At 36.4% G+C, this 13,244-nt stretch overlaps 1 protein-coding gene across 2 annotated transcripts in view; it reads left to right on the top strand.

Moving 5' to 3' along the window:
* Positions 1 to 12,365, top strand: part of MAP3K1 (mitogen-activated protein kinase kinase kinase 1) — a 58,210-nt gene extending 45,845 nt beyond the window's left edge. For both annotated transcript variants that reach the window (XM_030512739.1, XM_030512738.1), the window contains exons 11-20: positions 94 to 215; positions 1,248 to 1,339; positions 1,585 to 1,774; positions 2,099 to 3,374; positions 4,297 to 4,449; positions 5,866 to 6,028; positions 7,475 to 7,606; positions 8,638 to 8,780; positions 9,250 to 9,381; positions 9,720 to 12,365. In XM_030512739.1, the coding sequence (XP_030368599.1) occupies positions 94 to 215; positions 1,248 to 1,339; positions 1,585 to 1,774; positions 2,099 to 3,374; positions 4,297 to 4,449; positions 5,866 to 6,028; positions 7,475 to 7,606; positions 8,638 to 8,780; positions 9,250 to 9,381; positions 9,720 to 9,869 (2,553 nt within the window). In that variant the 3' untranslated portion in view covers positions 9,870 to 12,365. The remainder of the gene's footprint in view (positions 1 to 93; positions 216 to 1,247; positions 1,340 to 1,584; positions 1,775 to 2,098; positions 3,375 to 4,296; positions 4,450 to 5,865; positions 6,029 to 7,474; positions 7,607 to 8,637; positions 8,781 to 9,249; positions 9,382 to 9,719) is intronic.
* Positions 12,366 to 13,244: the final 879 nt, after the last annotated feature.

Genomic DNA, 13,244 nt, shown 5'->3' with positions numbered 1-13,244 from the left:
TTTGAATGCAATTTATATAAAACAATTTAAAACTCTTAAAAAAATGTGTAGTGAACTTAATTTCCTGCGTATTGCTTTTTTCCTTTCTCTTAGAAAACTTTGAGAGCCATGCTGGTATATACTCCGTGTCATACTTTGGCAGAGAGGACTAAACTACAGCGACTTCTCAAGCCAGTTGTAGAGACTATATTAGTTAAATGTGCAGATGCCAACAGGTATGGTGTCTCATGAACTTCAAATTCATTTTGGATTGTTACTGAAATGTCTCCAAGCTTCATTTATGCTATTTATGTGGAACTAGGAGACTATTTATAGTTGGTGATGAAATGTGTGGATCATAAGTATAAATATATCATGGTAAGATCTGATTGCTACCAACAAACATCTGGCTTTAAAGATGCAGGTTTTGAAGGCACCTGACTGTACTTTTCAAAACCTTACAGATCTTAAATGATACGTTCATAAGGCCTTTTTCTCCCTTAAAGTAAAGGAAGATGTTGGGTGCAGTCATGAACCATCCCCTCCATCTCAGTTGATACTGTATTGGTTTAATTCACCCTCAAGCAGTCAGCAAGTACCCTTCAGCAAGTACCAGTCATGTATGTTTCCTACTTTAACGAAAGCTGTTGCCTGTCTGTGTCATGAAATGTTAATGTAACAATTCTACTTTTGTTTTTTACAAATGTGATTTTTACAAATGTGATATTAGGAAATAGCTGTTGTGAGTAAATGCCCTTGGGATTTCTGGCTCGAGTAGGCCTTGTCTTCCTATTCCTAGCTACCCTGTTGGATTTGCTGGACCAACCATTTCTTCACATGTCCTGCAAATAGATGCAGAAGTCCATCAGCTTCATTTTTGTCTGTTTAGGTTTAGTTCCTAAGCAGCATTTCTTCTGATACTGTAGCTAGAGATGCTCAGGCAATAGTCTAGCGATAGAATATCTAAAGTTAAAGGAATAAGTGAAATCAGACTGCTCCTGCATGCCTGTTCTTGCAAGAGGAAGAAGTCCTATTTGTTTTTTGTTTATTAGTGATAGACATTACACTTCTGGAAGTATCCTTGTAAAAAGTCCTACAACTATTGGTAGGTTACAGATGGCGGATGATAGAAATTATTTGGAATAAAGTCATGTGAAATTATTTTCCACACACAATTCTCAGCCAATGATTATTGAAATATAACTATTAGAATGTTTTTCTCTGAAAGCATCTACGAAGAGAGTTACTTTTGTTTTAATTTCTTATAGTCGAACAAGTCAACTTTCAGTCTCAACACTACTGGAGATGTGTAAAGGCCAAGCAGGCGAGCTGGCAGTTGGGAGAGAAATACTTAAATCTGGTAATAATAGCTTTTAATATATAATTGAATTATAATTACAAACAAATATACTGAAGTGTTATAAATTTAATACAGGATTTATCCAGTATCAGCATGGCAAAAAGAACTGTATTTCAGCAGTTTGGGAGAGGGATGATTTGGGCACACAATATGTATTTCTGTACAGTACAGTCCTGATATTTATTTAAATAAGATATTAGACTGCGAACATATCTAATCCTTATTTTATCAACTTTATTTTATAGGATCCATTGGTATTGGTGGTGTTGATTATGTCTTAACTTGTATTCTTGGAACCCAAACTGAATCAAGCAACTGGCAAGCACTACTGGGGCGACTCTGTCTAATAGACAGGCTCCTGTTGGAATTTCCTGGTGAATTTTATCCCCACATTGTCTGTGGAGATGTTCTACAGGCTGATACTGTAGCAGACAGGTACTTGCTTACAGTATGTGACTACTACTCTTTGTAGCTGAATGTGTTGTTGGTGACTTCTTAAAAAAACCCAGCTGTTCTAAGTCCTGTAAAGAAATAGTATTTATTTATATGCAAAAGTGTCCTTACTTTACAAAGTATATGGTTGTTTTTTGTTTGTTTTTTTTTTCTAAAAACTTCTGACCTGTGAATCAATTTTGAAGCACCAGTGTAGCAAGAAGTCTCCTTTCTGCTAAATAGAAAATAAGTTCTCTTGAAATGGCTTTCTTGGCACTAATTAACTCGAGCATATTGGTGTATAAAATACCTCTTTTCTTTTTTTAGGTATAAGAAACTTCTCTCCCTCTTAACTTTCGCCTTGCAGTCAATTGACAATTCCCACTCAATGGTTGGTAAACTATCACGGAGAGTATTTTTGAGTGCAGCAAGAATGGTGGCAAGAGTGCCCCATGTTTTTGTAAAGCTGTTAGAAATGTTGAGTGTGACAAGCTCCACTCATTATGCAAGGATGCGCCGACGTCTGATGGCAATAGCAGATGAAATGGAAATTGCAGAAGCCATCCAGCTAGGCATGGAAGACATGCACTCTGGGGAATGCCAACATGAAGACTTTTTGCAGCCACCTGTACCAGATAACTCTCCAGAAGCCACAGAAAGTAATACTCCTAACAATACTGTCCAGTTATCAGGGAAAAGTGGGAAAGGTTTCAGTGATAAAAAACTGAGTGCCAGTCCAGAGGATGTTTCCGAGATGCTGGCTGGCCTTGCTGTGGGACTTCCTGTTTCATCAGTAACCACTGAGCAACCAAAGCCAGCCATTCAAACAAAAGGAAAACCCCCCAGTCAGTGTTTGAACTCCTCTCCCTCGTCCAATCATCCTCAGTCACTATTCCCAACACTTCTGTCTCCTTCAAACCCATCTGTACCAGCTGGCACTGTAACAGATGTCTCCAAACTCAGAACTCCAGGATTCGTTCCCTGCAAAATCCCCTCACCTTCTCCTCAAACACAGCGGAAACTTTCTCTCCAATTTCAAAGAAGCTATTGTGAAAATAAAGAATCAGAGAAGCTCTCTCCAGTTTTTACCCAAGCCAGGCCATTGCCATCCAGTCATATACACAGGCCAAAGCCATCACGACCCACCCCAGGTGATGTGAACAAGCAGGGAGAAACCTTAAAAAACAGTATGACACTTGATCTGAATGATATTTCACAATGTGATGGCAATAGTAGTAGCAGCAGTGCAGTTATACCAAGTGAAGAGACGGTGTTTACACCAGTAGATGAAAAATGTCGATTGGATGTTAATGCAGAGCTCAATTCCAGTATTGAGGACCTGCTCGAGGCCTCCATGCCAGCAAGTGATGGCACAGTTACATTCAAGTCTGAAGTTGCAGTTCTTTCTCCTGAGCGGGCAGAAAATGATGATACTTACAAAGATGATGTAAATCATAATCAGAAATGCAAAGAAAAAATGGAAGCTGAAGAGGAGGAAGCTTTAGCTATTGCTATGGCAATGTCAGCGTCTCAAGATGCCCTGCCAGTAATTCCCCAACTACAGGTCGAAAATGGTGAAGATATCATAATCATTCAGCAGGATGTAAGTATGCCATATGGGAATTTAGCATGAGTCACAATTGAAGTTCACTGAATTTATAAAGTAGGGCTGTTACATTTCTGAAGTTACATAAAATGCAAAGGTACTCAATACCTTCTCCTAGGAGTTGGAGTATAAACAGATTGCCAGTTGAGAGTGCTGACAGAATCCTTCCATGTTGTTTTCAAGTTTAGAGAGGGTATTTGGAAGAGAAACATATATATATACTTGTATGTCATATACCAGCCTTTCAAAAGGCAGAAAAAGAAGTGTAGAAATTGGGAAACCAGGAGACGAGAGCAAAGTTTTTAAGCAGGAGTAGAACCATGCTGAATCTTAATGCTGATTTACTTTGAAGGCAATTGTACACAACCAAACTAGTTTCTGAAAGAAAAGGCAGAGTTGGAAGAGATTTTGTTGTCAGCGCATCTTGAGAAAGAAGATGCGAGACACTTTAGAAGTCAGAAAAAACATACTTGTTTGTAAATACACACAAGCCAAAGAAATAAAAATCAAAAAGTATTTTATTTGTGATCCTTCGAATGATTTAACAACATGTGAAGCATAAAATGGGGGAAATAAGTAAAAAAACCAGCATTATTTTGGGTCTCTTTACTATAGGGGCTAATGAAAACCTTAACTAGATGTGAGATCAGGAATAGAAAAGAAGTCTTGCTCCCAGTTGCATCATTAAATCTTGCCTTTCCTCTTTGGATTGTAACATAGAGGAAGCTCTGTTCTTGCATACAGTAGAAGTATGTGCATTAGAGAATACACTGGTGTTCTGATCTCAGCTGAAAAATATATAACCTGCAGAACACAGAACTGTAGGGGAGAGGCAGAAAAGCTTGGATATTTCATAACTTTACAGGATGTCTACATTTTAGGTGCGTGCTGGTAAATTGATTTCAAATTTAATTTGCAGACACCAGAAACCCTGCCTGGACATACCAAAGCAAAACACCATTACAGAGAAGATGCAGAATGGCTTAAAGGTCAGCAAATAGGTCTTGGAGCTTTCTCTTCCTGTTACCAAGCTCAAGACGTAGGAACGGGGACGTTAATGGCTGTAAAACAGGTAAAAACTTCAAATACTTCATTTTCTTGAATATATTGTGCTTGTTGTTCAATATTTCTTTGGAATATTAAATATAAAAGCTCTCTGCTCTCACAGACTTTGTGTTCCTTGCTTCCTATGCTCCCTGTCATGTTTTTTCACATAACAAAAAGTCTTTATGTGCATATAATGTTTTATAATGTCATATGACATAATGTTTTCAGGTTTTTACTTCTTAAAATGAAAACAAAAACCCCTGTACTTTTTTTATATGCATGCTTTTTTCATAGTTCTTCAAATGCATTTTTACTTTTTATCAAGTCCATAAATGAGCGACAGAGTTAGGAATGTAGCCCAGATTTCCTGATTCCAAATGCCATATATGCAAGGTAGCTATTAAAACTAGTTTCCCCTTACTTGTCAAGTTTGGTTTGTTTTGTTTTGTTTTGTTTTTTTTTGGGGGGGGGGTGTGTGTCATAAAATAGTTTAAGCAGAGGAAATGTAGTTTAATGCTTGTTTCCTCTGATCTAACAGCAAACTTTGAGGCAAGTAGGTTTAATATTTAAATGAATAGATAGAGAATTGTGACTGAGAAGAGGCCCAAAAGCACATAGTCATTCAAGATTTTTGAAGGTTCTAGATGTGAGTATATCTTTGACACTTTAGGTGCCCTAGGTCTAAATTGGTGATACCAACACAGAGAGAATCATAGTTCTAACATTTCATTCTAGAATTGGTAAGAAAGTTATAGTTGGGGAACCAAGCAATTTCAAGACATTTAGTCAGGGAAAGAATATCTGCCACCAGCTATTCCTTCTTTGAAACTCTCTTACTTGTGAAAGAGTAGGACTGTCCATGTAGACCTTTAGGCTCCTTCTGGAGATATGAAGTTGATTCTGATGCCCAGAGGACATTCTCTGCAGCATACTGTTGTTTCAGATTTAGTATGGATCAGAGCTGGGGTTGGCTCCAGTTCCATTATGCAACTTCTGATCTGTTTTCCTCACCACCATCACACTCCCAATGAATTTCTGGGATAAAAGGTTTAGTTATGGAAAAAGCTAGTATGGTATTAAAGTCATAAAAATCTGACAGATAACATTGTCAGAATCACATTTCAATCCTTACCTTTCTTCCTTTTCTTCAACATCTGGAATTTTTTTTCTAGCTGATGCAGAGGAGAGTAAAGAGAAGTTTTCCCACTCCATTCTTGGAGATATTTCTGTTTATATTTCCCCAGAAGATCACTCTTAATTTTCTGTGACTGTCTCACATGGAAATACATTCTCAGCTGAAGAAGCTTGAGATAAAAATAATTGCTTTTTACAGATGGTGAAAAGGGATGGAAAACCATCCATTCTTGTTACTGTAAGGAAAGGGGGGTTACAGGACTGGTAAATTACGTAAAGTAAGTCTGAATACTGTATTTCAAAACAGGTGACATATGTCAGGAACACATCATCTGAGCAAGAAGAGGTAGTTGAAGCACTGAGAGAAGAAATAAGAATGATGAGTCATCTGAACCATCCTAACATTATTCGAATGTTGGGTGCTACATGTGAGAAGAGCAACTATAACCTCTTTATTGAATGGATGGCAGGTAAACAACTATGGTGCCAAAGAAAATGAAAATATTGGTTGAGTATAGAACTATGTAATTTCATGCTGTGTTTTGCATCACTTCAGTTTGCAAATTTGTATCATCATTGCTCTTGGTAACCAGTATAAAAGTGTACTTACAGAACAGCTTGAGTGCTAATAGCAGTACTCTTACTGGTGCATCCTTTTTTTTTTATTTGGAATTTTACATACCTAATCTGTCATATAGTTAAAGCAGTAGGAAGCCCTGAACAAAAGTTCTGCTACTTTCTCGTCAATCTCTGAATAGGGAATTAGACCATGTAGACAAGGCCCTTAGTGACATGGTTTAGTGGTGAACTTGGCAGTCCTGGGGTAATGGTTGGGCTTGATGATCTTAAAGGTCTCTTCCAACCTGGTTGATTCTAAACTGTTGCATTTTTGGTGCATTTTTTACTATAAAGTTTGGAATACCTGTCAGTTGTTTTTGTCCCAAGGATTTCATAAAAATTGTGTCAGTAACAAGCCAAAGACATTTAAGAACTTAAAAGTAAATTTGTAATTTACTAGTAAGTAGTAAGCAGGATGCTTCTGGAAAAACATGTTCAAATGTCAAGTAGTAATTTAGGAACAAATAGTGAAATCTTTTCATTATTGTGTAAAGCAGGGAAAAGACAGTCTATATCCTTTTTTTCAAGAAGGAGCTTTATTAATTTTGTGATGAGATTATATGTCTAGTTTGCCAAGACTATATTTGGTGTTCTGTATGTCCTTATTTCTTAAAAAAGAAAGCATTGCACCTTAACTTACGTTCTTTGGAAGAAACCACTTAGCAATACCTAAGTGCTAACAAGCAAAGCCCAAGTACGTGTTATTACAAGTAATGCAGAAAATATTTTCTCGGAACTAAGGGTGGGGTTGGTTGGCTGAGTATAGTTTTCCTGACATAATATTACTTAGACAATGAAATATCAGGTTGTCTTTACCTCATTCAAACCTAACTTCTATTAGAATATTTAGAGAGGCACAATGGAAATCAAAAATCTTGAGGATCTATATACCAACTGGGGGGGCAGATGGGGAAGAGGAAGATAATGCTTTTTCTTGCTTGTCTACTTGCTTCTGTGTATGGGTACTTGGATAGTAACCGAAGTAAATTAAGATCCTCAGAGGGAGGGCTTGCTGGAGGCCCTTATCTATTGCTCCAAAGAAAGCTGCTGCTTAAAAGTTAATGCAACATATGGATAAATAGATGTCTTTCATGTGTACAGTTCCAGGTAGAAAGTAATTAACTAAGTATATTACTTTCTGCCTATGAAGCTTTTTTATGTGTTAGGGGAAGGGGAGAAATCTAATTATAAATTAGGAATACCAATACCAAGTTCCCATTTCAGGAAGCAGTGCTGCATTCTACTAATACAAAATGTAAGTGATGATATAATGGTTTTGGGGTTTTTTTATCTTCTAGGGGGTTCAGTTGCTCATTTGTTAAGTAAATATGGAGCCTTCAAAGAATCGGTTATTATTAATTACACAGAACAACTGCTACGTGGCCTTTCTTACCTCCATGAGAATCAGATAATCCATAGAGATGTCAAAGGTAAAAATTACCTGGAATGTCTTTTCAAAAGGTATATTCAGAAAGCAGCAACCTGGAATGTCTTTTAAAAAGGAATATTCGGAAAGCAGCATCTATTTTGGCTTGAGACCTTTTGCTTCTCTCAGATACCATCTTAGGAGTGGTATTTCTCTTGTGTTTCTCTGATCATTCTTAAGAATCTTTAATTACTAAAATTAATCAGAATGTTCATAGCATGCTTGGGGATATTTGCTATTTGTGCTGATAGTTTAGAAAAATTGGTTTTCTAAATTTGTTCGAATAAAATACAAGTTGCCATGTAGCTTTGAAGATAGCTGGTTTAACATAAACATTTACACTGAAATAATAGTAACATCTGTGAACAGACCAAGATAAAGGGGTCAGGTTTCCAATATATAGGAATACTGTAATGAGTTTTCTTCCTTCATCCTAATTGAACATAAATACAGGTGTATTATACTTGAGCAAAATGTGGACTTGATTGGAGAAATACCAGTCTTAACTAAACTTTTCGCTTTAATGTCACTGTAACTGTCCATGAACTGGTGAGATACCCAGATAAGTAGCAACGTAGCCATGGCAAATATTTGTCCTTTAACATTTATTCTTGAAATAGGAAAACTTGTAATTCGCTAATTCTCTTCAAGACAAACCAAAGTTGCTTAAGGATGAAATAAGTTTAAATTTCACAGGGAGCTGCAGACAATGAAAACCTTCAGGGTTTTCAGTCACCATTTTCTTTCATTATTCCATCTCCAGGCATTGCTCCAGAATCCTATGTTTGCCCTACTTTGAAAGTTTTATTGCTTCTCTAAATCTCTGACAGCCTCAAGCTGTGTGCAGTATCATTCAGGCATAACAGAAAACTGACATTATCAGACTTAGTCCTTGATTTTTAGATTTCCTTGATACTGGGGGTGGAGAACGTCAACCTATGCATAGTTTTGAAACGGAGGGTGGAAGAGTGTCTGTTCATCCTTTTGCCTTTAACAGAAAGCCAACGAGCAATATTTTTATTATACTGTTGACAGGTGCCAATTTGCTAATTGACAGCACAGGTCATAGATTAAGAATTGCTGATTTTGGAGCTGCAGCCAGGTTGGCATCAAAAGGAACTGGTGCTGGGGAGTTTCAGGGACAGTTGTTGGGAACTATTGCATTTATGGCACCAGAGGTAAGAAACCAGTTTCGGAAATTACTTCAAAAACTCTTTTTAAACTCTTTGAGCTAATTCATACAGCCAAATAACAGAAAATTGATGTAAATGCTTCAAATATGTGTTAAATGTACTTGTTACAAAGAATGATTCCAACATAGCAGTAATGACATTTCTTTCTTGCTTTCAGAGTTGGTTTAATTAGTTTTTTACAAGATATATCTATCAAAGTATTGTCACAAAAGCCCAAATGACCATTTGGTCAAAAGCTAACTATTGCAAGGTATGCATGCTTTTCCCCTGATCAGGCATTTTATTTACTAGCTCTCTACAGCTGTATAAATCTTACAACATTTACAGCACTGATCACTATCTCAACCTGAAATGTCAATCAGAGTGCATTTAGCTGATGATATTGGGGTTTTTACATCTAAATCACTTAAGAGTTAAGCAGGTAATCGGAGTTTTGGTCTGTCTGTCTGTTTAGGTTCTGAGAGGCCAGCAGTATGGTAGGAGCTGCGATGTATGGAGTGTTGGCTGTGTTGTTATAGAAATGGCATGTGCTAAACCTCCCTGGAATGCAGAGAAACACTCCAATCATCTTGCTCTGATATTCAAGGTGAGGTATTTTGTTGCTACCAATATGCTACAAAAGATGCTGACTAATTTCATATACAGCAATATGAATTACAGAAAAGTATGCAAGTAGTAGGGGTTGTTGCAATAGCTCTTTATATTGGAGCTGTTAATACAAAACCAATACCAACATACTTGCCTTTTTTTTTTTTTTTTTTTATTAAAGCAGTAATGATCTTCAGATGGCAGTAGAAAATATGCTAAGTGGAGAAAAGCTCATAAATACGACTTGTCAGCTGAAAATTACAAGGTTGTGGAAGGTTTTGGGGGTAGGAGAGGGTGCTTAATTGACTTCTAAAAAGTTATTTTCCCTTTGTTCAGATTGCTAGTGCAACTACGGCTCCATCAATCCCTACGCATCTGTCTCCTGGCTTGAAAGATGTGACTCTTCGGTGTTTAGAACTTCAACCTCAGGACAGACCCCCATCAAGGGAGCTGCTGAAACACCCAGTCTTCCGTACTACATGGTAGCTTCTTACGTACAAGGCTGATATACTGAAGAAGATGCTACTGTATATACAATAACTGTCTCACAGTGCAGTTAAGCACAGCAAATTGTATTACTCTGCTGCCTTTAATAATAGATACGTCAAGGACTTAAGGCCAGTGGAGGACCCTATCTAAGTATGTGATTGACAAATCGAGATCTTTACCTAAGCTCAGTATGCAATGTTTTACAACTTGTGCAGAGATTTGTAAACTGTGCCTTTTTCAAACATCTGGCTCTTTGTGAACACAAAAGCATTCTTCCTTAAATCTGCATGATTATTTAGCAGATAAGTGATTTTTATTTTATTTGGAGCACTTTTTCAGCGGTATTAGCAGCTGAGGGGCTCAAGATCTATTTTAATATAGCAATCACTGTTCTATTTTACATCATGTAGATGTAAGCAGGGGGTTCTGCAATTAGTCAGTTTTCGGAACTGGTTCAAAGGAAGTTCTGTGTTTGTCCCTTTCAATTACACGAAGTTTTCCGAGTAACAAATCCAAACATTGATGGATACTTTAAAAAGAAAAACATTTTGCCTTCCTTAAAGTACGATCAGGCAGTTATGGTTCACTGTGCATTTACTGCTAGCCATGTAATTTCTTTTGAAATTAGTTTGTTTTCATTGTATTTTTAACTTTGAGATAAAGGGGATATTTTAAAATAGTCTTTAGAAAAAGATGCAAGCTGTGTCATGGAACATCGTTGTGACACAAGAGTTTTAAAAACAGATTTGCTGGAAATCTGGAATAAAATAAAATACCACCTTCAACAAGGTAGTGTTGAAGGCTCTGATAGTAAAGGTTATTTAAATAAACAATTTAGTCTGAATCATGCTAAAAGTTGCTGAGCCTTTTTATATAGCAGCTTCTTCTGGCAAATCATGTAGAGAAGTTTCATGTCAAAGGCTCTAAACCCAGTTCCCATTAAAGTTTATGGGAGGCTTTATCCTGTACTTCAGTGGGAGCAGGTGCAAACTATGAGCAAATCTCATTCTTTGTATAACAAAGCTGAGGTCACATTCTCTACTGATAACAAGTTTTACCTGCTGTTTTCCTTCTGCCGTACATCATCTATTTACTGTAGCCATTAGAGATAATTTAATTTGAAATGTTAAAAATATTACCACAAGAAAGGTATTTATTTTAACAAGAAACAAACTTGGACTTGAAAAGCAAGATAAAGTAAAATGTGAAGTAAAGCTTCACCTCTAGTGCAAAACTTGTGGGTTTTAGCAGGTGTTTTTTTAAAAACAGATTTTTAAAATTATTTTAAAGGCAGGTTTTTAGATTCTGATGCATGTAATTCTGAAGGAAAATGGCAGCTTTTCTTTTGCTTTTTTTAAAGGGGATCTTTTTAAATCAAATACTGATTGTGTTTAATCCATTTGGAGAAAAATACTGTTTGTCTTCTAACTCTTCAGAAGCCAGTTGGATTGTTGGACTGAAATAGAATTGGTTATTTCAAAGACTCAGGACAAACTAAATAAGCTATAGTACCTTAAAAATGTACAACACAAATTGGAAGTAAAACATCTTTAAGATAAGTTTACAGAAATGATAGTGCTCATACTAATAAAGAAAAAGCGGTGTCATTAGTCGTGAATGTGTTTCTTTTGGAAATTTTACATTCCTTTGTTTTGGAAGATTGGTGGACTTCGAAGAGTTAAAAAGATAATATCGAAATGTGAAGTTTGGTAGCTCTGTTTTGTACTTGACTTTTTTGTTTTTTTGACCACTTTAGAATTTCTCATTCTAATAAGATTGTTTCCAAGTCTTTCTTATGTGCAAGCTTTAAAGGATGCACTCTTGCCAATTCATGTACTGGAAGATCAGTTGTCAGATTAATACTGTTTCTGACAGAAACGTAAACTGTATAAACTGATGAACCTCAGCTAATCAGTATTACTTTGTAGATCACCATGCCTACCACATTTCAAACTCAAACTGCGTCTAGGTGTCCAAATGCATTTGTTTGAGTTTGTTTGCATTTCCCTTGGCTTGCTGGTAATTGTGGTGTTTTTAAAATGCAGATGTGATGTAATATTCTTATTTTCTTTGGATCAAAGCTGGACTGAAAATTGTATTGTGTAATTATTTTTTCGTGTTCTTAATGTTATTTGGTACTTAAGTTGTAAATAACGTCTACTGCTGTTTATTCCAGTTTCTACTACCTCAGGTGTCCTATAGAGTTTCTTCTACCAAAGTTCACTTTCACAATGAAATTATATTTGCTATGTGACTGATTCCTAAGACTTCCAGGGCTTAAGGGCTAACTTCTATTAGCACCTTACTGTGCAAGCAAATTTTACAGAAATCTCTGGGTTAAGAAATTTGGCTTCATTGTATCCTTTGTTATTTTAAATATATCAAGATATTTTAATTAAAAGTTTTTACCCCATTGAACCAATTTTATATAGTATAATTTGTATGTATTTTGGTGGTTTCTGTCTTTATAGTAAATAAAAGCTTTTGAACAAATCTTGTCCTTTGCTTATTGTAAACACCTTCAGTTTACTGATGCGAGTAAAATTTCTGGTACACTTAACTGTTTAAACACAATTTCATACACAATACTCAATATCTCAAGACTTAGTTTCTAGTATTATATAACACATATGAATGATTATTGGCTGATATAGATACATTTTAGTTTTATCAATAAAGAATGCTTGAATAAAGGGCAGGAACAAACACTAATTTTTTTAATGTTGATAATAAATGTAGGAATTTCTCTTACGAAACACTGTTTATGAACCTCACTTGCTTATTCCTTATATAAAACACGAAATGCCTAAATTTTGCATTACCGCAAATGTAGCTATTAATTACCAAGTTGAGCAAGCTGATTTGGTTAGATCAGTTCTGAAGCCACTGAGGTGTATCCAGGAGGTTAATCTGCTATTTCATGTTTTCAGTGAAATGATTCTGTTGCTTGTGATTTAAGTAGCAAACTTAAGCCTTTCCTTATTCAGGCTGTCTGAATACATATTGCAAAGCTAGAGCTCATTTCAGTTGCTTGTCTTTCTTATGATTTATATTTTTAAAGTATTTTTATAGTTGCAAATCCAGTGTTCTGTAGCCTTTTTTGTGAGGACTAAATTCTACATCTCGTGAGATCCCACCTGCAGTACTGTGTTCAGCTCGCGGGCCCACAATGCGAGAGGGGCATGAACCTGTTGGAGTGAGTCCAGAGGAGGCTGTGGTCATGCTCAGAGGGCTGGAGCAGCTCTCCTATGGAGACAGACTGAGACCTGGGGTTGTTCAGCCTGGAAATCTGGAGAGGGGCTTTTTACAAGAAGTGACAAGACAATGGGGGAATGCCTTTAAAATGGGAGATTGAGATTAGACATTAGGAAG

Source organism: Strigops habroptila, chromosome Z (genome assembly GCF_004027225.2).
Source record: "Strigops habroptila isolate Jane chromosome Z, bStrHab1.2.pri, whole genome shotgun sequence".
Classification (NCBI taxonomy): domain Eukaryota; kingdom Metazoa; phylum Chordata; class Aves; order Psittaciformes; family Psittacidae; genus Strigops; species Strigops habroptila.
The sequence above is the reverse complement of the archived record's forward strand: the minus strand, read 5'-3'. Positions and strand labels throughout refer to the sequence as shown.